The following is a 23,542-nucleotide window of genomic DNA, read 5'->3' on the forward strand; positions in this document are numbered from 1 at the left end:
CAGTACATCTGGTGTAATGTCGCCGCAGGCTGCCACAATACGTTGTTTCATATCCTCTGGGGTTGTAGGCATATCACGGTACACAGTCTCCTTTAACGTACCCCACAGAAAGAAGTCCAGAGGTGTAAGATCAGGAGAACGGGCTGACCAATTTATGCGTCCTCCACGTCTTATGAAATGCCCGTCGAACATCCTGTCAAGGGTCAGCCTAGTGTTAATTGCGGAATGTGCTGGTGCACCATCATACATACGTCGACGCGTTTCCAGTGGGACATTTTCGAGCAACGTTGGCAGATCATTCTGTAGAAACGCTATGTATGTTGCAGCTGTTGGGGCCCCTGCAATGAAGTGAGGTCCAATGAGGTGGTCGCCAATGATTCCGCACCATACATTTACAGTCCACGGTAGCTGTCGCTCTACCTGTCTGAGCCAGCGAGGATTGTCCACGGACCAGTAATGCATGTTCCGTAGATTCACTGCCCCGTGGTTTGTGAAACCCGCTTCATCGGTAAACAGGTAGAACTGCAACGCATTCTCTGTTAATGCCCACTGACAGAATTGCACTCGATGATTAAAGTCATCACCATGCAATTGCTGATGTAGCGACACATCAAACGGGTGAAAGCGGTGACGATGCAATATGCGCATGACACTACTTTGACTCAGTCCACCGGCTCTCGCAATGTCCCGTGTACTCATGTGTGGGTTCATGGCAACAGCAGCTAACACACTAACTGCAACCGCTTCTCCTGTGACGAGCCTGTTACGGACCCGTTTGCGTGCTACGACCATACCTGTTGCATACAGTTGGCGGTAGATGTTATGCAATGTGCGGCACGTTGGATACTCTCTGTCCGGGTACCGTTCTGCATACACCCTGCAGGCTTCAGCTGCATTTCGTCGACACTCGCCATAGATGAGTATCATCTCCGCCTTTTCAGAGTTCGAATACACCATGGTCACAGTTCCTACAACACTAAACTATCACAGACGTCTGGTAACACGGTCTACTACAGTTGGTCTGCGTGCGGAGACGAATGCAGAATAACAATAGCAGCAAGTGCTACATGCGGACACTGCGACAGCTAGACCAAACCACAACAGTGCACTACAGCCACACTCGTAAACACGGTCGTCATCGTAAACATGTCCCTGCAGATACTGCTCGCCGACCGTGGCCCTTGTTTGTTACAACACGCAACTGAACGTCGGAGGTTTCAAGCGTCAGCTTTAGGTTACAATATCTCCGGATGTAATTAACATTTTACAATGCAACAAACGGCACTGATTATGTATTTGTTTATATGTTCAGATGTGCTAACAAAACTAACGTGGTTCCATTTAAAAAAACGTAGGTTTGTGTTAAAAAACATACTTCCATGCATTTTTGTATGGTTTGTATTAAACAATTACACTAGCCCCTCTCCTCACGTCTGTGGAATCGGTTCGTCAGTATTCGATGTGGTTTACGAAATATATCCAGCGGTAACGTTAGGTAACTCACCCTGTATAAGGGAAGCTTTAAAAGCGGGTCACTCTCTAACATAGTGAATGTCTGAGGGTATTAGTGACATTTATCAGTGGGTAGAACTGTTTGTTTTCTACGATACTTGTAACCTGTGAAGAATAGAGATACTCCCACATTCATCTTCTCAATTAGCATCATTATACAGTTCAATGTGTGCTGTGCAGGTGATTGGAATAGCTCACTATAAATGTAGAACATCTGATGTGAGGCTGCCATCTGTCAAAGGTTGGTCTTGCGCTCTTAAGCAGCTTCCTGACAAACTAGGCGAAACTGTATTTTTTATACTGGTGACGGAGGTGAAATCATTTGTTTCCATTGTGGGTGACAGTTTTAAATACTGGGAGGAAATGGTAACCCATGAGTTGAATATGGTGTGTAGTGTTAGAAGAGCCTGTGCGTATTTATTGCGAGGGGTAAGGATTTCGTCGATAGTATGTCAGAAAAGAGTTGCAAAAATTACTGTAAAGGTTGCAGCCAATATTAAACCTAAAAAAAATCTCCTGGAAACACCATCGAACGTCACGTGACTGTGAGAGATTCTGACAATGCTCACTTGTGTAAAAAATCTGCTTTCACCAAGGAATGGAAATAATATTCTTTCCCAGAGACGGATTGCTGCCTACATTAAATATGGACCTACCCTTTCATCGTTGGTTGTGTGTCATCTACAGTAAGAGTGCTTTTGATGAAGGCAACGATGTTGCAACAGATACTATTATTTTGGATTGTACTTCTTATAGTTTGATAATTCACATTGTGAAGAATAACCACTGTCTTAAAATGCTTTCTTTTCTTGTTTTTCCCTACATCAGTACAGTTATTTTTACTCTTAATGGAATAGCTATGAGCGACAAGCATGTGGGGCGAACTGATGTAGAATGCATATGTCGGGCTCTTATCCATTTGCTGGAATATAAAGGGAAGTAATCCAAACACTAAAATTAAGAAGTTGTCAGGCTCAAATTCATTTGCATGGATTATTAAGAGGGTGTAATCAACAAGTGACAGTGTAGGAGGCGAATGGCCGCAAATTCTGTCAGAATTCCACCTAGGGATTGTGGCGCTACTTTTCGGATCGAGGGGTAAGAGGCAGTAAGATGATTGCTGTTGATGGAGGAGACACTGGCATTGATTTGACCTGACTTGTACATGTTGGTTAATTGGCTGTCGAAGTACGATGGTCACATAAGTGTGGAATTCCTGGGCTTGCGTCTAAACAAATAAAGTAAATACAACTACACAAATGCGCACTATCCACCACTCTAGATGCAATGCGGTACCGTCGTCGGTCCACTATCGAATAACACGTGGGGGGGGGGGGGGGAGGTGAGGGGTGAACAATGGTGCAATTAAATCCGAATCTTTACCTACTCTTGCAGTAACTCTCAACTGTGCGTGAAGGTGCGAGGTTGTTACGCCATTGTAAATGATGCAAAGGATAGTGTGCATGTTGGGACCTCTGTCAGACCGTTAGAACCGTAGTATGGAGGTACAAAGCAATTGAAATACTTTTGATGTACTCATCACGAATCACTATGCTGTCAACGGAGACTCTGACACGATCACAATTTCGTAGTTCTAGCGTAGCGATCATTGCAATACGATTAAAGGGACTAAGGTGCGTACGGAGGCACGTTCATGGACAAGCATTCGATGTCGTTGATTGCAGATATGTCAGATTGTCTTCGTCCTCATATACTACAGATGAATCAGTAAGGTTTCATTGACCACTTTTTTAACTATATGTGGCGTAGTGATAATAGATGACATTACAGTACGTACAGAAGCATATAGACAATCACTTTTTGCTCGAAAATTACATATGTGATTGGAAAAGGAAAGAATAAATACTGCTACAGCATAGTCCACACGGTGCAGTTGTTTGCGGAATAGGTATTTAAGCTCTGTCTATAGCAGGGTTGCAACATCGGTCAGCTATAGAGGTTTGCAGAGGATTGAGGACTGGTGGAAGTTGCAGTAGAGCTTAGCTAAATGCAACTATTGAATGTAAAATATTCGAAGAGACCTGCTACAGTTCTATTATATCACTGACTAGAATTCACTAGAACCAGTACCAATAGAAGAAATATCTGGACGTAGCCATTCGCGTGATGGTGAACTTCTACTTGTAAGTTGGTGTACTGTTTTCCTCGTTGTGATAGCTCTGTATACAGGCAGCGATGGATTGAGGACTACCCAGTCTTTTGAAACTGCTGTCACAACGTGACAGGATTTTGATAGAATTAGCAGGATACAACTGGCTAGAGACATCTCTTATTTGTAACTCAGGTAGATACAACTGCCATATATCGGAACCTGGGAGATTCTTGAGACTGTGGGAGGTTTAGGGATACTCTGACAAAAGGGAGGCAGAGAGGTGAGTTTCGACTAAGCGTTATGGGGAACTATATTACTCCCTCCCACATCGTCTCTCGAAGTGACTGCAATGAAAAAATTAGGTGCTAAAACGAAGTATTTTACTGAGAGGCAATTGTCAGCTGTAGTTCTGTCTTTTGTTTTTTTTTTTCGATAAATAAGAGACAACCTTCTTCCGTGAGTTCTGTGTGTCTGTTAATCGATGGACTGACATCTTAATAGGTAGACTTAACTTACATCTACATCTACATACATAGTCTATAAGCAGCCATATGATGTACGGTACAGGGTATCCTGCACCACTACAAGTCATTTCCACTTGCCAATAGAACAATGGAGAAAAACAGATAGCTGTATGCTTCGATATGAGATCTAATTTCTCGTCTCTCATCTTTGTGATCCTGACCCGAAAAGTATGTTGGTGCAGCAGTAAACTTCAAATGTTGGTTCTCTAAATTTTCTCAAGAGTAATCCTCTAAAAGAATTTCACCTTCCCATTTCAGTTCCAAAGCATCTCAATAATTCTTGCGTGTGGTCAGACCTACCAGTCTAATAGTCCACTTTGGAATTGTTTTGCTGTCTTCCTTTAATCCATCCGGATAAGGATCCCCTAAGGCTCAGGCGATACTGAAGAATAGGTCGCACTAGCGCCCTCTATGCAGCCTCCTTTATAGATAAACCTTACTTTTTCAAAATTCTTCCAATAAACCCAAGTCTCAGTCCTCTGATGCTCATTCAATTTCATATCGTTTTACTACACTAAGCCCAGATATTGGAATCTGGTGACTGTGGTAAGCAGGAGCCTACTTATACTGGATATGAATATTACAGTGTGGTTGTTGCTACTCTTCTGCATTAATTACATTTTTCTTCATTTAGAGCTAGCTGCCATTCATTATTCCAACTAGAAATTTTGTCTAAGTTATCCTGTATCCTACAGTCAATCAACTTCGACACCTTCCTGTACACCACAGCATTGGCGTTTCCAGATGTCTCTCGAATACACATCTTTAGGGAGGAAATATGCTTGACGATTTGCAGGTGGGGAGATGGGAAATATATTGCTCGTTGGTAGTGAAAAGTGGATGTTTGTGATATTTAAGAGGCCAGGCGTTTGCCACAACTTCAGAAAAGAATAGGATGGCTTTTGCAATTCAGGACAAGCCTAGTGATGTCTCTGAAGCATCCAGAAAGCACTCATGTATGTGCGTGAGGACAGGAAACGCTGCCGCTGCCACGTCACCGATAGACACAACGTTTCGATGCTTAACGATTTTCTGATGGGCTTTGCTTGAAGACAGGAAGCTCAGCCTCAATAGCACCTGCCCACACATGGTCTCTTGTCCCACCGGTGCCTCAAGAGCACTGTGAATCACTTGCGCAAGTCCAACGGGCATTACTAGAAGTGGTTATGCAGATCAACAATGGGGACAACGAAAGGCTGTGGGATCAAACGTCAGCCTGCACACGTCTCCACGAAGGGCAGCAGGTTACTTGCAGCCACCAGCTAGTGAGGAGGTTGGTTGAGATACAGGCAGCCACTGCTAGAGCACTCTGGCGTGTACTGTCACGTGTCGTCTAATGCAGTAGTTCCCCCAGCCGCCATGTGGTTTTCATGTGGTGCATTCTGTGCCCGAATACGCAGTCAGGGGCAGCGATGCAGTACTTCTGGGCGAGGCAGCCTGAGGCGCTACATTTAATCACTTGCTCTCTGGTAAATGGAAATGTCGTGTGGCTAGGGCCTCCCGTCGGGTAGACCGTTCGCCTGGTGCAGGTCTTTCGATTTGACGCCACTTCGGCGACCTGCGTGTCGATGGGGATGAAATGATGATGATTAGGACAACACAACACCCAGTCCCTGAGTGGAGAAAATCTCCGACCCAGCCGGGAATCGAACCCGGGCCCTTAGGATTGACAGTCTGTCACGCTGACCACTCAGCTACCGGGGCGGACTGCTCTCTGGTGAGTCAATGGCTTTGCCACAGTGGTAACATCGGTTTCCGTCAGATCACCGAAGTTAAGCACTGTCGTGCTCGGCTAGTACATCGGTCGGTGACCGTTCGGTCTGCTGAGCGCTGTTGGCACGTGGGGTGCACTCGGCCCTTGTGAGGCAAATTGAGGAAGTAGCGGCTCCGGTCACTAAAACCGACAAGGCTGGGAGAATGATGTGCTGACCACATGCCCTCTATTTTCCAGTGACGCCTATAGGCTGAGGATGACACGGCGGTCGGTCAGAGCCGTTAGCTTCTTTCGAGGCCTGTTCGGACGGAGCTTAATTTAGTAGTAGTAGAAGTAATATTTAGCTCTCTGGTGACCTATGCACATGCATTAGGCTTCGGGACACCGATGTTAATGGGCATGCTGAGTCAGGGCGCCGGCAGTGTGTCAGCCTCAAACTACGCTTACTCTCACGCATCTTCGACGCTCATTTGCTTGGCTCTCTCTTGGAAGATGCCGGTGGATATCCGTTTCTGATATATAGACTACATTTTCGATATATAAGGTGCATGTTTACGATCTGTAGGTAATGGAATCGTGGTCTAGGGGTAGTGCGGCTCTCGCAGCCGAGCGAAGCAGACGTGCGGTGTGTTCTCTCCGCTGTCAGAGAGAGCCCGCGCGCCTTGTTTACTTTCTTCGTCCGACACTAACGTGACGCCGTAGCGCTACAAGACCATGGCAAACGAATACAGAAGATCAACCTTGAAATACACATTTCGGAACGACTTTACCCGACCAAAGGCGCTCTAAGTCGAACGCTTTTTAAAAGAGGAAGCCAAGATCCCGGCTGCCGACATTGTCGGCATTCACTTTTCGATCGTCAGTAGCACGGTCTATATAAAGCTCATAAACGAAACTACATGCGACAAGGTGCTTCGTGATATGAAACAAGAATTCCGCTTCTGCCACGCAAATGGCAATGTTGGCAACGTCGAGGTCGGCCATGCCGCAATGGGACTGCGGACTATACGCATATTCGAACTTCCATTTGAACTCCCAGCGGCAGAAGTTGTAGCGGCGCTCCGCCCCTACGGCACGGTACACGAAAACGTGGCTGAAAAATGGACCCACTTTAAGACGTATCCAGAACTCAATGGAGTACGCCAAGTGCGCATAGATCTCCAACGCCACGTGCCATCCTATCTATAGATAGGAGGATGCCGGGCCATAGTTATTTATGACGGCCAGCCGAAGACGTGTTCCGGATGCGGCAAATAAGGACACCTTCGTTCCGAGTGCCTCCAGCGTCGGATCACACAACTCCCACCGAAGGACGTTGCACCACCAGCGGCGACGACTATTCTACCCGTGACTTACGCGGCGGCGCTCACGACGTTCTCCACACAACAGACACGGCCGACCGCTTCAGCGGAACAAGAATCACTTTCCACGGACAAAAACCTGGATGATCTGCCGACCTGGACAGTGGTGGAAAATAGTACTACGACTCTGGAGCTACCGAACGCGAGAGACATTGACGTCGGCAAGATGGCAATTGATTCCCTTATTGTACCGACCGAAGCGTTTGTTCCGGCGGAGCGTGAGTCAGTGCCGTCTTCTGACAATGAAGGCCATGTACGGAAACAGCGATCACCGAAACGCCGAAAGCGACGTTGTCGGACCGTGTCGGAACACAGCAGTTCGCATTCGGCCGGGGAAGAACAACTGACCACTCAAGAAGCCAGCCGCGAAGCTGAGGCTGTTTCCACTGACTCCAACCTTGCAGAACAGTCAGAAAAACATGCAGCTTTCGAACATCAGCCCATTGACAGAAACAGTGAGCAGCGGGTAGGTACCAGTGCAGGCAGCGAAGTCGCCCGCTCCCTTACTACCAAACATTCCGAGGCTATGGAACATGAACAGACATCCGCGCCCGCTTCGTGGGCCGAGGACGTCGAGACACAAGATCCCGATCCGCGGCCAGCTGAGGCGCCGCCGGATCATGCAGCATAAGCAGCACAAGGAGGACCGCGTTCGGCGGGGGGTGACATCACGTCCGATGTTCGCTTCTCTCCAACTTCAACATGGATAACCTCGCCCAAACAACACGTTGCCAGGCTTACCGCCTGGCGACAATGAATATCAACATGATCAGTTCTCCTGTTAAGCTCCAACTTTTGAAAGAAACCATACGAGCCATGGGAGTTGACTTTGCTTTCCTACAAGAAGTGAAAACGACTGCACTCCCGCACTTTTACGGTTACGCCACACATGTGACGCCCGGTAGCCCTGCAGACACTGGAGTGGCAATATTAGTGCGTGAAGGTATTGCAGTTACCGACGTCACGTTTCTTCCCTCCGCGCAAGGAATTGCATTTACGGCACTCAACACCCGATTCATTAACGTTTACGCGCCGTTGGGTACCACAAGACGTCACGACCGCGCCAGATTCTACTCCACAGATGTCACTCCCCTTTTCCTTGGACGATACGACCACAGCGTCTTCGTCGGCGATTTTAATTGCGTACTTCACCCCAAGGACCAAATCCCACATTACATGCCTTGTCCGGAACTGGGTGCGGTGATCCAAGAACTTCACTTGTGCGACACGTGGGAAAAAGTCCACGGTCACCGCTCTGGCCACACTCATCTTACCAGTCGTTCGGCCAGCCGACTTGCTCGCATATATGTGTCACAAGATCTCACACAAGGTGTGGTGGACGCCGAACTAAGGCCTCAAGCCTATTCCGATCACAGTGCCTATATCTGCACTATACACCTACGCCCCCAACAAGTCTAGCGCAGCAATGGCTTTTGGAAGTTCAACATAACTCATCTCCAGGACCTGGATTGCCGTCGGCAAGTTGCAGCAACGTGGACTGACTGTGAACGCCGCCACCCACGATACACCTGGACCCTGGAGTGGTGGCTCCTCTGTGCCAAACCAGCAATCCGTAGGACACTTACGCGATATGGCAAGGACGTGACTGCGTGGCATCGACAGACCCTCGATTTTTACTACGCGGCACTCAAGAACCTCGACGCCTTACCCCCTTCCCCGGAGAGACAACATGACCAAAGCTGAATCAAGGCTCACATACTGTCATTGACGAAGCGCCGACTAGAAGTTGCAGTAGTCCGCTCGCGACGGCACGACCGAACGGTTGCAGAGGAAACCACTATGCACCACGTTGTGGCGGATAAGCGCCGACAACGCCAACATTTAATCACACAACTCAGGACACACGACGGTCGCTTATGTACGACCCAAGCAAGCATAGTAAAGGCGGTGGAGAATCATTTTGGTTATCTTTACAAGGAAAGAACCGTCGATGACAAGGCCACTACTGAAGTGTTACACCAGGTAACACGTACTATCGACGAGGCTACCGTGAATGCACTAACAGAGGAAATCTTACTCGAAGAAGTCGAAGACGCCGTGGACAAAGGTGCGGCCAATAAGTCTCCTGGACCTGATGGATTGCCCATCGAATTCTACCGGACTTTCCATGACATCATGATGCCTCGCTGGGTTATAATGTTCCGCGAACTTATGTCTCCAGTCTGTGTTGTGCCGCCAGCGTTTGTAGAAGGTCTTCTCATACCGGTACACAAGCCAGGTGGAGGGCTATCGATTAACGTCTATCGGCCGCTTACAGTGCTGAACGCCGATTAAAAGATTTTCACCAGGATTATGGCGAGCCGTATTAAGACGACTTTGCCGATGATCCTCGCTCCAGAACAGACGTCGCAGGGGGGAGAAGCCAACATACACATGGCCACCGGTGACTGCAGGGACTTAATAGCGATCGCTTCTGCGTGCCGTCTGAGAGCGGCGATCGTCTCCGTCGATTGCAACCGCGCCTTTGATAGAGTGCACCACAACTTCGTCCTACGAGTGATGGGCTGTATGGGATTCCCCCCGGACCTCATCGACACCCTACGGCGTCTTTGGACGGCAGCCAGCTCACACGTCCAGGTCAATGGAAGGACGGTAGGACCAGTACCCATTAAGAGGTCTCTACGACAGGGTTGTCCCCTTTCTACCTACCTTTATGCAATCGCACTCGAGCCACTCCTAGGGGGCCTTAACCACCGTCTATCTGGCATCACGCTGCGGGACGTCACCTTTCGCTATAGGACATACGCTGACGACCTGCTACTGCTGGTTCGTTCCAATGACGAAGTTCAAAGCGTACTAATCTGGATTGAGCGATACGGACAGGCCGCAGGCAGTCTTCTGAACATCAACAAGTCGGCGGCGTTGGATATTGGACGTGGTCTCAGACCGGAAGCCCTCGCTCCCCTCCCACCAGTTTCTGATCTGCGATATTTGGGAATCACGTTCAAGAAAGATGTACGTAAAACCGCTGCAGCAAACTACCGACGGTTATTACAGATTATACGCGCAATGGTGCAACAGAACCTGCTCCGGGACTTGAATCAGTTACAACGTGTTGAATACCTGAACCTCTATGTGGCATCAAAACTCAACCACGTGGCACAGGTCCTCGCACTACCGCTGCAGATAGGTCGCCGGATTCAGGCGGCCTTCAGTTACTACGTTTCCGCAGGTCATATCTTTAAAGTACGATACGACACTCTTACCCTCCCAGTGCACAAAGGAGGGCTGGGATTGGTCAACGTCAGGGCGAGAGCAGCTGCCCTTTACATGAGCAACATGAGGAAACGATGGAATAGTCAATATACCTCTCTCGCGGGTCGTTTACTACAGGTTCTGATGCCAGTCTCTAACGTCCCGCCGGTGTCGGTAGCGCACGTCGCACCACAGCTCTCCCATGTGTCGACCTTCATTCTTGATTACAGCTATGTCAGCTCGAGCCTCTCCGCCACACGTCCACCAAAGGCGAAAGATTTTTATACCAACCTTCTGCGGGCTGTTCCCCATAACGTGGTGGAAAACAAGTACCCTACGGTTCACTGGCCAAGAGTGTGGAAAACGATACACCACAACTTTCTGTCATCCACGGTGCGTTCGAAGTGGTATCAGATCGCCAACAAAAAATATGCCACACGACAGCGACTTCACACTATTGGACTGGCAGACTCCCCTTATTGCCCAGATTGTCACCTTTTGGATACCGATGAACACCGTTTTACTTGCGCATCATCGTCCGGAGTTTGGCGACTAACACAGAAGATATTGGCTTGTTACCTCCGGGTCACACCTGATATGATTGACCCTCAGACCCTACTCTGTCCCGATGAAACTTACTTTCCGGCTGCTAAATATCATGCGCTTACGTGGTTCAAAGGACTTACCGTCGCCTACATCTTTAGCGACGGAGAGAAAGAGCAGCTTGATTACTGGTTGTTCCTGCCTTGTCAGCCATGAGCGAAGGAGGAGACAAGATGCTGCAAGGATGCTGTTTTGCTGGAGGCACTAGCGAAGCAGAATGCCTCCGTTGCAGATGCCATTCAAAGGCGCTACTGGAGATATCTGATAACGATGGCGAGGCTCCAAGTGGAACCAGTTACATTATTGAAGAGCGTTTAGTTGGAATTACATCAGTGATTTATATTTTTTGATTACTCTTTTATGCCACCTTTGTTGTTGTAGCACTTACTTGTAACATTTAGTTATTAGAATTCTCATTTGTACACGTTCCCTAAATGTAATCATGATGAAAAAAAAAAGTGCCAAAGGATAGCCCTAACCTTGATTTCCCATATTTCCCCTGGTATATAGGCAGCTCTCTGGGGTGGGTTTACTCAGGAGCCAACGCCTGAAGTGGATCAGATTCTTTTGTTATAGGATGAAACGTGGCGGTGGCACTTTGGTGTTTTTTTAAGTTCAATTTTCCTAAGGGGCTTTTTAAGGTAAAAAAGTGGTCAAAAAAGAAAAAACTACAAAAACAAAAATAATAAAAAGAAAAAAGAAAAATAATAAAAAATAAAAAAAGAATAAAAAAGAAAAAAATACAAAAAGAAAAAAGAAGAAAAGGGGTAGAGTCTTTGATTCATAATCAAAACGTCATCGGTCCCGGGTTCGATCCCCGCCACTGTTTAAATTTTAATAAAATAATCGGCATTGGCGGCCGAAGATTTCCGGCATAAGAAGTCAGCCTCATTCTGCCAACGGCCTTGTCAAAGCGGGCGGAGGAGCGGATAGAGGTTCAGGCCACTCTCTTGTCCTAGGGGTGGGAAATTGCCCCTAAAGGCGGAAGAATTAGCAATGATCAACGACATGAGGATGCAGAAGGCAATGGAAACCACTGCATTAAAGACACGTAACGTGTATCCACAGGACATGTGGCCTGTAATTGAAGAAGTGTCATGATGATATCTCCATTGGCAAAAGATTCCGGAATAGTCCCCCATTCGGACCTCCGGGAGGGGACTGCCAAGGGGAAGGTTACCATGAGAAAAAGATTGAATAATTTACAAAAGGATAACGTTCTGCGAGTCGGGGCGTGGAATGTCAGAAGCTTGAACGTGGTAGGGAAACTAGGAAATCTGAAAAGGGAAATGCAAAGGCTCATTCTAGATATAGTAGGGGTCAGTGATGTGAAGTGGAAGGAAGACAAGGATTTCTGGTCAGATGAGTATCGGGTAATATCAACAGCAGCAGAAAATGGTGTAACAGGTGTAGGATTCGTTATGAATAGGAAGGTAGGGCAGAGGATGTGTTACTGTGAACAGTTCAGTGACCGGGTTGTTCTAATAAGAGTCGACAGTAGACCAACACCGACAACGATAGTTCAGGTATACATGCCGACGTCGCAAGCTGAAGATGAACAGATAGAGAAAGTGTATGAGGATATTGAAAGGGTAATGCAGTATGTAAAGGGGGACGAAAATCTAGTAGTCATGGGCAACTGGAATGCAGTTGTAGTGGAAGGAGTAGAAGAAAAGGTTACAGGAGAATATGGGCTTGGGACAAGGAATGAAAGAGGAGAAAGACTAATTGAGTTCTGTAACAAGTTTCAGCTAGTAATAGCGAATACCCTGTTCAAGAATCACAAGAGGAGGAAGTATACTAGGAAAAGGACGGGAGATACGGGAAGATTTCAATTAGATTACATCATGGTCAGACAGAGATTCCGAAATCAGATACTGGATTGTAAGGCGTACCCAGGAGCAGATATAGACTCAGATCACAATATGGTAGTGATGAAGAGTAGGCTGAAGTTCAAGACATTAGTCAGGAAGAATCAATACGCAAAGAAGTGCGATACGGAAGTACTAAGGAATGACGAGATACGTTTGAAGTTCTCTAAGGCTATAGATACAGCAATAAGGAACAGCGCAGTAGGCAGTACAGTTGAAGAGGAATGGACATCTCTAAAAAGGGCCATCACAGAAGTTGGGAAGGAAAACATAGGTACAAAGAAGGTAGCTGCGAAGAAACCGTGGGTAACAGAAGAAATACTTCAGTTGATTGATGAAAGGAGGAAGTACAAACATGTTCCGGGAAAATCAGGAATACAGAAACACAAGTCGCTGAGGAATGAAATAAATAGGAAGTGCAGGGAAGCTAAGACGAAATGGCAGCAGGAAAAATCTGAAGACAACGAAAAAGATATGATTGTCGGAAGGACAGACTCAGCATACAGGAAAGTCAAAACAACCTTTGGTGACATTAAAAGCAACGGTGGTAACATTAAGAGTGCAACGGGAATTCCACTGTTAAATGCAGAGGGGAGAGCAGATAGGTGGAGAGAATACATTGAAAGCCTCTATGAGGGTGAGGATTTGTCTGACGTGATAGAAGAAGAAACAGGAGTCGATTTAGAAGAGATAGGGGATCCAGTATTAGAATCGGAATTTAAAAGAGCTTTGGAGGACTTACGGTCAAATAAGGCAGAAGGGATAATAACATTCGACCAGAATTTCTAAAATCATTGGGGGAAGTGGCAACAAAACGACTATTCACGTTGGTGTGCAGAATATATGAGTCTGGCGATATACCATCTGACTTTCGGAAAAGCATCATCCACGCAATTCCGAAGACGGCAAGAGCTGACAAGTACGAGAATTATCGCACAATCAGCTTAACAGCTCATGCATCGAAGCTGCTTACAAGAATAATATACAGAAGAATGGAAAAGAAAATTGAGAATGCGCTAGGTGACGATCAGTTTGGCTTTAGGAGAAGTAAAGGGACGAGAGAGGCAATTCTGACGTTACGGCTAATAATGGAAGCAAGGCTAAAGAAAAATCAAGACACTTTCATAGGATTTGTCGACCTGGAAAAAGCCTTCGACAATATAAAATGGTGCAAGCTGTTCGAGATTCTGAAAAAAGTAGGGGTAAGCTATAGGGGGAGACGGGTCATATACAATATGTACAACAACCAAGAGGGAATAATAAGAGTGGACGATCAAGAACGAAGTACTCGTATTAAGAAGGGTGTGAGACAAGGCTGTGGCCTTTCGCCCCTATTCTTCAATCTGTACATCGAGGAAGCAATGATGGAAATAAAAGAAAGGTTCAGGAGTGGAATTAAAATACAAGGTGAAAGGATATCAATGATACGATTCGCTGATGACATTGCTGTCCTGAGTGAAAGCGAACAAGAATTAAATGATCTGCTGAACGGAATGAACAGTCTAATGAGTGCACAGTATGGTTTGAGAGTAAATCGGAGAAAGACGAAGGTAATGAGAAGTAGTAGAAATGAGAACAGCGAGAAACTTAACATCAGGATTGATGGTCACGAAGTGAATGAACGTAAGGAATTCTGCTACCCAGGCAGTAAGGTAACCAATGACGGACGGAGCAAGGAGGACATCAAAAGCAGACTCGCTATGGCAAAAAAGGCATTTCTGGCCAAGAGAAGTCTACTAATATCAAATACCGGCCTTAATTTGAGGAAGAAATTTCTGAGGATGTATGTCTGGAGTATAGCATTGTATGGTAGTGAAACATGGACTGTGGGAAAACCGGAACAGAAGAGAATCGAAGCATTTGAGATGTGGTGCTATAGACGAATGTTGAAAATTAGGTGGACTGATAAGGTAAGAAATGAGGAGGTTCTAGGCAGAATCGGAGAGGAAAGGAATATGTGGAAAACACTGATAAGGAGAAGGGACAGGATGATAGGACATCTGCTAAGAGATGAGGGGATGACTTCCATGGTACTAGAGGGAGGTGTAGAGGGCAAAAACTGTAGAGGAAGACAGAGATTGGAATACGTTAAGCAAATAATTGAGGACGTAGGTTGCAAGTGCTACTCTGAGATGAAGAGGTTAGCACAGGAAAGCAATTCGTGGTGGGCCGCATCAAACCAGTCAGCATAGACTGATGACCAAAAAAAAAAAAAAAAAAAGGCAATGTTTAGTACAGTTGGTACACTGTGTTTCACAATATGTGCTATATGTTTGTTTCTGTAGCTGTGCTTACAGACGTTTATGATTTTTTGTGATTTGTAGGTGGAGTTTAGGCACGGTATTTAGCTGTGTTGGCATACTGTTTTTCCCGACATTTAATGTGTATATCGGATCGTTATACGATTCCTACATAAGATTTGTAGCTGTACTGTTTTTGCAATATGTGACGGATCTCTACAGCTGCGCAAGTGAGTTTTATGTAACTGACTGAAACTGATGATCTGTAGCAGTGTACATAGGGCACGTAGTTGCTGTTGGACACAACAGGGCAGTACTCGCACCTCTCTGAGATTCCCTCCTCTCCCCCCCCCCCCCCCCCCGCCCCTCCCCCCAATATCGAGTGGTATTGTGAACTGAAGAAAATTCTTCAAACAGAATAACACCCGCACTTGTCAAAAATGACGATGTAAAGAGATCCTTCCACAGTAACAGTTCAGCACAGACTGAGTGTTTCCCTCCAATTCCTAGTTAGAAAAGGGGATGGATGGGGAAGGGACAGATATTGGATGGTGGAAAAACCCATGATGTCATCTGATAATGTAATCTTTTTTCGATGTTGCCATATCTGCTGACACCATTTTCAATAAATTTGTCAACAATTCAGACTATCCCGGCTTCAGCTCTGCCTCACTACTGCCAGATACCAGTCAGGCTGTACCAGTAACAGAATGGCTATGTGTACCACAATAATTTGTGTGAATGTGGTTTTGTTTTATTTCAATGTGATGTCCTGTGAGGTACCTGGTGAGACAGGGCGATTGCAAACCGCTGGGTTTCACACGTCCCATGCGTTCTCAATGCAGCTGTCATCTGGAGTCATTCCATCTCACTGATCTATGCTCCAATAGGAAGGTGTTCACTAGAGTGTGACGATGAAGGCGTGCATTGTCGTCCATCTGTTTTACTCCCACTCCAAACCGTCACAAAAAGGAGTTACATGGTATGCAAGAATGTCATCCTCATACTTCACACCAGATATCCTCCCATGTACTGGCACAATGTGTGTCCTGCGGTCATCATGATTCCACCCCAAAACATAACTGAACCATCTTGAGGAGGGTGCTGGTCTGCGATACAGTTAGGGTGCAAACGTAGCCTCCATACGTTCATATAAGTGTGGAGACTGATAAGGGTCTCATCAGAAACGAAGGTTCCGTTGCACTCTACAAAGAGTGGTGCCATGCCCATATGATACCAGACCCTCTCTGAACCCAATTTAGAGGAGGAACTTTCAGACGTCTTCTGGCAAGTAATTGCTCCTCGTGGAGCCTATTTCGTATCGTTTGTGTTGACACCTACACCCCTACAGCCCTACAGCTGTTTGAAAGTAGCACTATAGACATGTAGCATTGTACTGAGGATTTATGCTTGCTCTTATATGCAGATATAAGTCCTGCATACTCGTTTTTCTTCTGCGGCCACTACTGTCACGATCATCAACTATTCCTATCGTTAGGAACTTGTTCCAGATTCTAGAAACATCATTTTGACTCAGAGTGACTTTCACAACGACTTCCTCCTGTGTCATTCCCTCTTTCGTTTGAATGACTGCAGGAAGCCCTTTATCAAACGTTACTGTGGTCTAAAACGTTCTGAAGCACAACAGATGTGCTGCTATGTTTACAGGTGACACGGTTGCAACAGACTGAACAAACTGGCCCTCAAGGCAGAAACATTGACTGTTTCCGCTAGAATTGCATTAAAACGTAACCAGTGTGTTGATATCATAACATATTTATGTATCACAAAGTTCAGAAATGTTCAAATGTGTGTGAAATCTTATGGGACTTAACTGCTAAGGTCATCAGTCCCTAAACTTTCACACTACTGAACCTAAATAATGCTAAGGACAAACACACACACCCATGCCCGAGGAGGACTCGAACCTCCCCTGGGACCAGCCGCACAGTCCATGACTGCAGCGCCTTAAACCGCACGGCTAATCCCGCGCGGCCACGTAGTTCAATATTAATGTTTCCGCAATATGCAACATTTATTTTGACTACTGTGTGATGTCCGATGTTGTCTATGATTTGTTTGTAAACAAAACTTCAATAGCCAAGGTCGCATAAACTAGTTCTTTATTGAGGACAACCTGTTTCAACAGACTTTGCTGTCATATTCGGGTCTTGTAATCTTATGCTATAAAACATATTCATTTTAGTCTGAGCCTCGAGCGCAAGGTGTCAAGTGGATAACAATCAGGACATTATAAAAGGCTTCTCATCTCTAAAATATTTAAAAACATAAAGCACTTTGTGCAAAAAGGCCATGACTACATACCTGTTGCTCACAAATGCTTGTTAAATCATACAAGCAAGGCACCAGTAGCACATCTGTTTACATATGTAGGACATATTCCAAACACTGCGAATCCACTTTAAATGGAAAGGTACCTTATACGCAATTGAAAGTGGATTCGGACTGTTTAGAATATGTTCAGCATACGTAAAAAAATGTGTTATGTTGTTACATGCTTGAATGATGCAACAAGCATTTTTAAGCAATATGTAATCGTATATCGTGCTTTAAGTTTTTAAAAAAAATTAGCGATGATAAACCTTTTATAATATGCTAATTTTTATCCAATTGGCATCTTGTGCGTGAGGTTCGGCGTAAAATTAACATGTTTTACAACTCCAGATTTTCAGACCTGAAGATGACAGCAACGTTTGTCGAAACCGGTTGTCTTCAGTAAAGAAATATTTTATTCGTTCTTCGCTCCTGAATGATTTTTTACAATTAAAACAGATGGCCCTTCAGTTCTCTCACAGTGAGAAAACTCAATATTTGTTTGGGTTCCGCACTTGCAGGCAGCGGGACTGCCATTAAAGGAACCGGCCGTGGGATCGCTGGTGACGGTGACCGGCTGGGGCAGGCTGTCGGAGCACGGTCCGGCGGCCACCCAGCTGCAGGCGCTCACCGAGCCCGTGCTGGACCCGCGGCGCTGCGGCGAGGCGTACGCCTTCCTGGGCGGCATCACGCAGCGCATGCTTTGCGCCGGCTTCCCCGAGGGCGGTCGGGACGCCTGCCACGGCGACAGCGGCGGCCCGCTGGTGCAGCGCCGCCTCCTCGTCGGCGTCGTGTCGTGGGGCCTGGGCTGTGCGCGGCCCGGCCTGCCGGGCGTCTTCTCCAACGTCGCCACCCTGCGGCCCTGGATCACTGAGCACATAGGCGCCGCTTGACCGGTCTCCACCCTCTGTTCTGTCTGTAGCACACACTGCACCTGTAAAATATTTAAGTTATGCTGCACATATTTTTCCGTAGACATTTGTATGAACAACATCAACAATCTGCTACTTCTTTATTTATTACTCTACGACTAATTTCAACCTGTCATCTGGCTAATATTTAATCTTCTGTTTCTGGTGTATAGCTTACCGTATGGAGTACAGCATCAGTAGAACAGAAAAGTGATCACTTACACATCAACACTGGTCACAGAACAAAAAATTAAAAAAAAATCTGATTTGCGATGGATTTACATCAAACTTCCTATATCAAAAATGTCATCACGGAATGTGGGTTAATATATACTCTTTAGAGCCCTTACACGTACACTGAAAAAAATGTAGAACAGAATTTTTAAGTAGTTTTTAAGACTTGCACATGTCGAATAATAACAACAACTCGATGGAATCTCTCCATATATACTGTGTAGTGCTGTCCTGGCCTAACGATTAAAATATTTGTCTGAATATTTGTAGAAATGGTTTTTAGATCATAAATGTAAGCATTTATTTAGTTTTGAATAAAACGAAAAATCTAACTACACTGTGTTTGTTCAACTTAATCTGAAACTCTAGTTGCAATCTTTCAATATCTAGAAGTATTTACGATGACGTTATGTGGGATTTGATTTATTTGTTTACAGGATGATTACTAGATACTTGTAAGATAACAGTCATAGGTTCTTTTCGAGAAGAAACTGGCTTTTGCCACAATCGGGCATGAAAATAATTCGACAGTGATACTCAAAAATTTGTACTGGACTGGCACCTGAATCCATATCTGACACGTAACACGCACGGTTCCTTGAAGTGCTGCACTCATATGGACACACGTCTTGTCCAGTCCAAATTCTCAATTTCTAACACACTTGTAAAGTCCGTAGTCCATTCACTACTTGCACTACAGAGAGTCCTGTAATCCCACAAGAGACACGGATCTTGTTGTGCATTGGCACTGAAGTTATCAAGGCAGTCACACTTACAGATATCCTGTTTGTTATATATATTTGATTTACTACATGTATATATGGGTAAGTGGTGTTGTGTAGCACTTGTCTGAAAGAACAGACATCGCACACACACACACACACACACACACACACACACACATATATATATATATATATATATATATATATATATATATATATATATATACTTGTGTTTGTTTGTGTTTGTTTGTGTGTGTGTGTGTGTGTGTGTGTGTGTGATGTCTGTTCTTTTGGACAAGTCCAACACACACATGTATACATATGTGTGTGTGTCCGATGTCTGTTCTTTTGGACAAGCCCAACACAACACCACATACACACATATACATGTAGTAAATCAAAAAGTGGGTTGTCCAGTCCAGATTCTCAACTTCTTACACACTTGTAAAGTCCATAGTCCATTCACTACTTGCACACAGAGAGTCCTGTAATCTCACAAGAGGCACGGACCTTGTGGTGCATTGGCAACCAAAAAGTGGATTTTAGACACACCAGTTTTAGACATTTAATGCTATCAACTACATTTCAATAATAGTTCAACTGTATTTGGTAAATCGTTTGGTGTACTGTGGACTCTTTATCCAGAAATTTGATGTATGTACGTATGCATGTAAGTTAACACGTAATCTCTCTTGAACCATAATGTGATGTACACCAGCAGGAATCTTTACACAGTAAACAGTGTGACCAAATTATACCAAACAGATACTCCAGTATTTCCATATTTTTGTTATGTCTTGATTAAAATTCAATCCTTATCCTTGTTAATTTCACTACATACAAGAGGCATCCCTACTTACGAAATATGGGGCAAGTACATGCTGGCTAATTGGTGTTGGTGATTTTACTCGAACATCTGAGTTGGAGATGGCAATACAGCGTGCTAAGAGGACGTGCACTTCTTTCAGACTTTGACAAAAGTCGAATTATTGGCTTCGACGTCATGGGGCCATCAAACAGCACAGGCTGCAGGACCTGACACAGGACAACTGCATGGCGAGAAAAATGGGTGCAGGCTCTTCCACAAGGACTGCACAACGAGATGGCCAAAATGTTGATCGACTGACTCTGGCGAATAGAAGGACGACAAAAGCTCAAATGCTGGTAGCTGCTGCAGGAAAAGTGACACCACATGCAGCTGGAAACTGATTACTGGAAGCTGGATTGCAATATTGAGTTGCCATGTGTCGCTTCGTTGACACCATATTACAGACAATGGAGACTAGTGAAGCGCCAGAGTTCACTTGGAGCTTGACTGACATTTTTTCAGCGATAAGACTCACGTATGGCTGTGGCGATCAGTTAGCCTACGTGGCTGTCTTGGGGCCACAGGAAACAGCGAGACCCTTACCTCTCCATCTCCCGCTTTAGGTGCTATTGCACATGAATGTAAGGCTGATTTTGCAGATCTGAAGGTGGGCTGAATTCTCACCAGTAAGTGGTAAGAATGATGAACCATTCCTGAACAGAACATTAAATGACATATTCCAGAAGGATAATGGGAAATCCCACAATTCAATTCACACCACAGTCACTGTGAAGAATGTACAGCCTGCTCAGCTTCCAGACTTGCCACTCATTGACCATGCTTGAGATGTGATTGGAGGACGTATACATTCATGAAATTATATACATTCATAGTAACATCCAGCCAGAAATCTTCAAGAGTGGCACAACGTCTTTCTCAAGCAAGGCCAGAAATTCATCAAAATGACATTCGGAAGTTGCTTGCCTCCACGCCACAACGAGTGCAATTGTGTGATAGTGAGTATGGTAATTGCACTTAAACGTGATCTGGGTGATGGACATCAGTTTTGAAAGGACTGAACGTTCAATTATCTAATACCCGTTATCTGATGAACGTCCTGGCAAAATTTGATAAATAGTGGAAAAATTGCTCCACTATGTTTTATCGTCTTTCATCATTAATAAAAACAGTCTCGACCTGGGTTCGAAACAGGCTATAACTTTAATACTCAAACAAAGGCCATCAGCAGCGGCAACAGAAGGCTTCTGGAATAAAAAACTCACCCTCATTCAGCCCCTGTCAAAGACCACTCCCTTGCCCTTGGGGTGGGTAACTGCCCAAAAAGGCGGAGGAATTAGTATTGATCAAAGGCGTTAGGACGCAAGAGGCAATGGGAACAACTGCATTAAAGACATATGAACATGTAGCCTGTAACAGAAAAAAGTGTCATGATATCTCTCCATTGGCAAAAGATTCCTGACTAGATCCCATTTAGATCTTTGGGATGGGACAGTCAAGTGGGAAGCTGACCATGAGAAAAAGATTCAATAACCAACGAGGGAATACCGTTCTACGAGTCAGGTTGTGGAATGCCAGAGGTCTAAAAGTTGTAGGGAAGAAAGAACATCTAAAAAGGGAAATGCTAAGGATCAGTCTAGACGTAGTGGGGTCAGTGAACTGAAGTAGAAGTAAAACAACGATTCCTGGTCAGACGAGTATGGGGTAATACCAACAATAGGAGAAAACGGTATAAAGTAAGATTCGTTGAAAGTAGGAAGGTAGGGAAGAGAGAGAGTTACCGTGAACAGATCATAATCGACACAAAACCAACACCGACAATGACAATTTAGGTATAGACGCCTAGGTTGCAAACTAGAGATGAATAAATAGAGCAAGTATATGACGATATTGAATGAGTAATTCAGTACCTAAAGGGAGATGAAAATCTAATAGTCATGGGTGACTGATATACAGTAATAGGGAAACGAGTAAAGGAGGGGTAATAACAGAACATGGATTGGGTTGTAGGAACGAGAAAGACTAATTGAGTTCTGGAATAAATATCAGCTGGTCATAGCGAATTCTCAGTTCAAGGATCACAAGAGGAGTGTGTGTACTTGGAGAAGGCCAGGTGATAGGGGAAGATTTCAGTTAGATTACATCATGGTCAGGCAGAGATTCAGAAATCAGATATTCGGTAATAAGACGTACCCAGGAACACAAACAGATTCAGATCACAATTTAGTTGTGATGAAGAGTAGATTGCAATTTAAGAGACTATTTAGGAAAAATCTGCGCGAAAACAAGTGGAATACGGAAGTAATAAGGAATGTAGAAACATTCTGTGGCTATAGATACTGCGATAAGTAATAGCTCAGTAAGCAGTTCGGTTGAAGAGGAATGGACATCTCTGAAAAGGGCAATCAGAGAAGGTGGAAAGAAACACATAGATAGAAAGAAGGTAGCTCCGAAGAAACCACGAATAACAGAAAAGTACATCAGTTGATCGATGAAAGAAGGAAGTAAAAAAATGTTTACAGAAATTCGGAATACAGAAATACAGGTCACTAGAAATGAAATGAACACGAAGAGCAGGCTTAGTCACTGACTGTCTCAGCACAAACCCTTGGGTGAAACTGTAAACAAGGGTGGCAACATTAAGAGTGCAATGGAAATATCACTGTTAATTGCAGAGCAGAGAGCGGGTAGGTAGAAAGACTACAGTGAAAACCTCTATGAGGGGAATACTCGTCTGATGACGTGACAGAAGAAGAAACAGGAGTTGATATAGAAGAGATATCGGATCCAGTATTAGAATCAGGATCTAAAAGAGACGTGCAAGTCTTAAGATAGAATAAGGCAGAAGGAACAGATAATGTTCTATCGGAATTTCAGGAATCATTGGGGAAAGTGGCAACAAAACGACTATTCACGTTCGTGTGTAGAATGCTTGAATCTGGCAATACCACTTGACTACCGGGAAAACATAATCCAGATAATCCCGAACGTTGCAAGAGCCGACAACTGCAAGATTATCGCGCCATCAGCTTAACAGCTCACGCATCGAACTTTTTGAAGACAATAATAAACTGAACAATGGAAAAGAAAATTGAGATTGTGTTAGATGACGATCAGTTTTGCTTTAGGAGAGGCAAAGGCACCAGAGCGGAAGTTCTGACTTAGTAGTTGACAACAGAAGAAAGATTAGAGAAGAATAAAGACATGTTCATAGGATTTATCGGCCTGGAAAAGGGGTTGGCAATCTCAAATGATGCAAGACATTCGAAACTATGAGAAACATAAGGGTAAGCTAAAGGAGAAGACGGATAATATACAATATGTGCAAGAGCTAAGAGGGGAAAAACAATAGTGCAAG

General features: G+C 44.9%; 1 protein-coding gene across 1 annotated transcript in view; it reads left to right on the forward strand.

Annotated features, from left to right (window-relative positions):
• The window catches only part of LOC124788925 (trypsin-1-like), a 123,401-nt gene extending 105,020 nt beyond the window's left edge, over positions 1-18,381 (forward strand). The window contains exon 3 of the mRNA XM_047256208.1: positions 18,010-18,381. Coding sequence (XP_047112164.1) covers positions 18,010-18,381 — 372 coding nt within the window. The remainder of the gene's footprint in view (positions 1-18,009) is intronic.
• The last annotated feature ends 5,161 nt before the right edge of the window (positions 18,382-23,542 follow it).

The sequence above is a fragment of the Schistocerca piceifrons genome, chromosome 3 (assembly GCF_021461385.2).
Source record: "Schistocerca piceifrons isolate TAMUIC-IGC-003096 chromosome 3, iqSchPice1.1, whole genome shotgun sequence".
Taxonomy (NCBI): Eukaryota; Metazoa; Arthropoda; class Insecta; order Orthoptera; family Acrididae; genus Schistocerca; species Schistocerca piceifrons.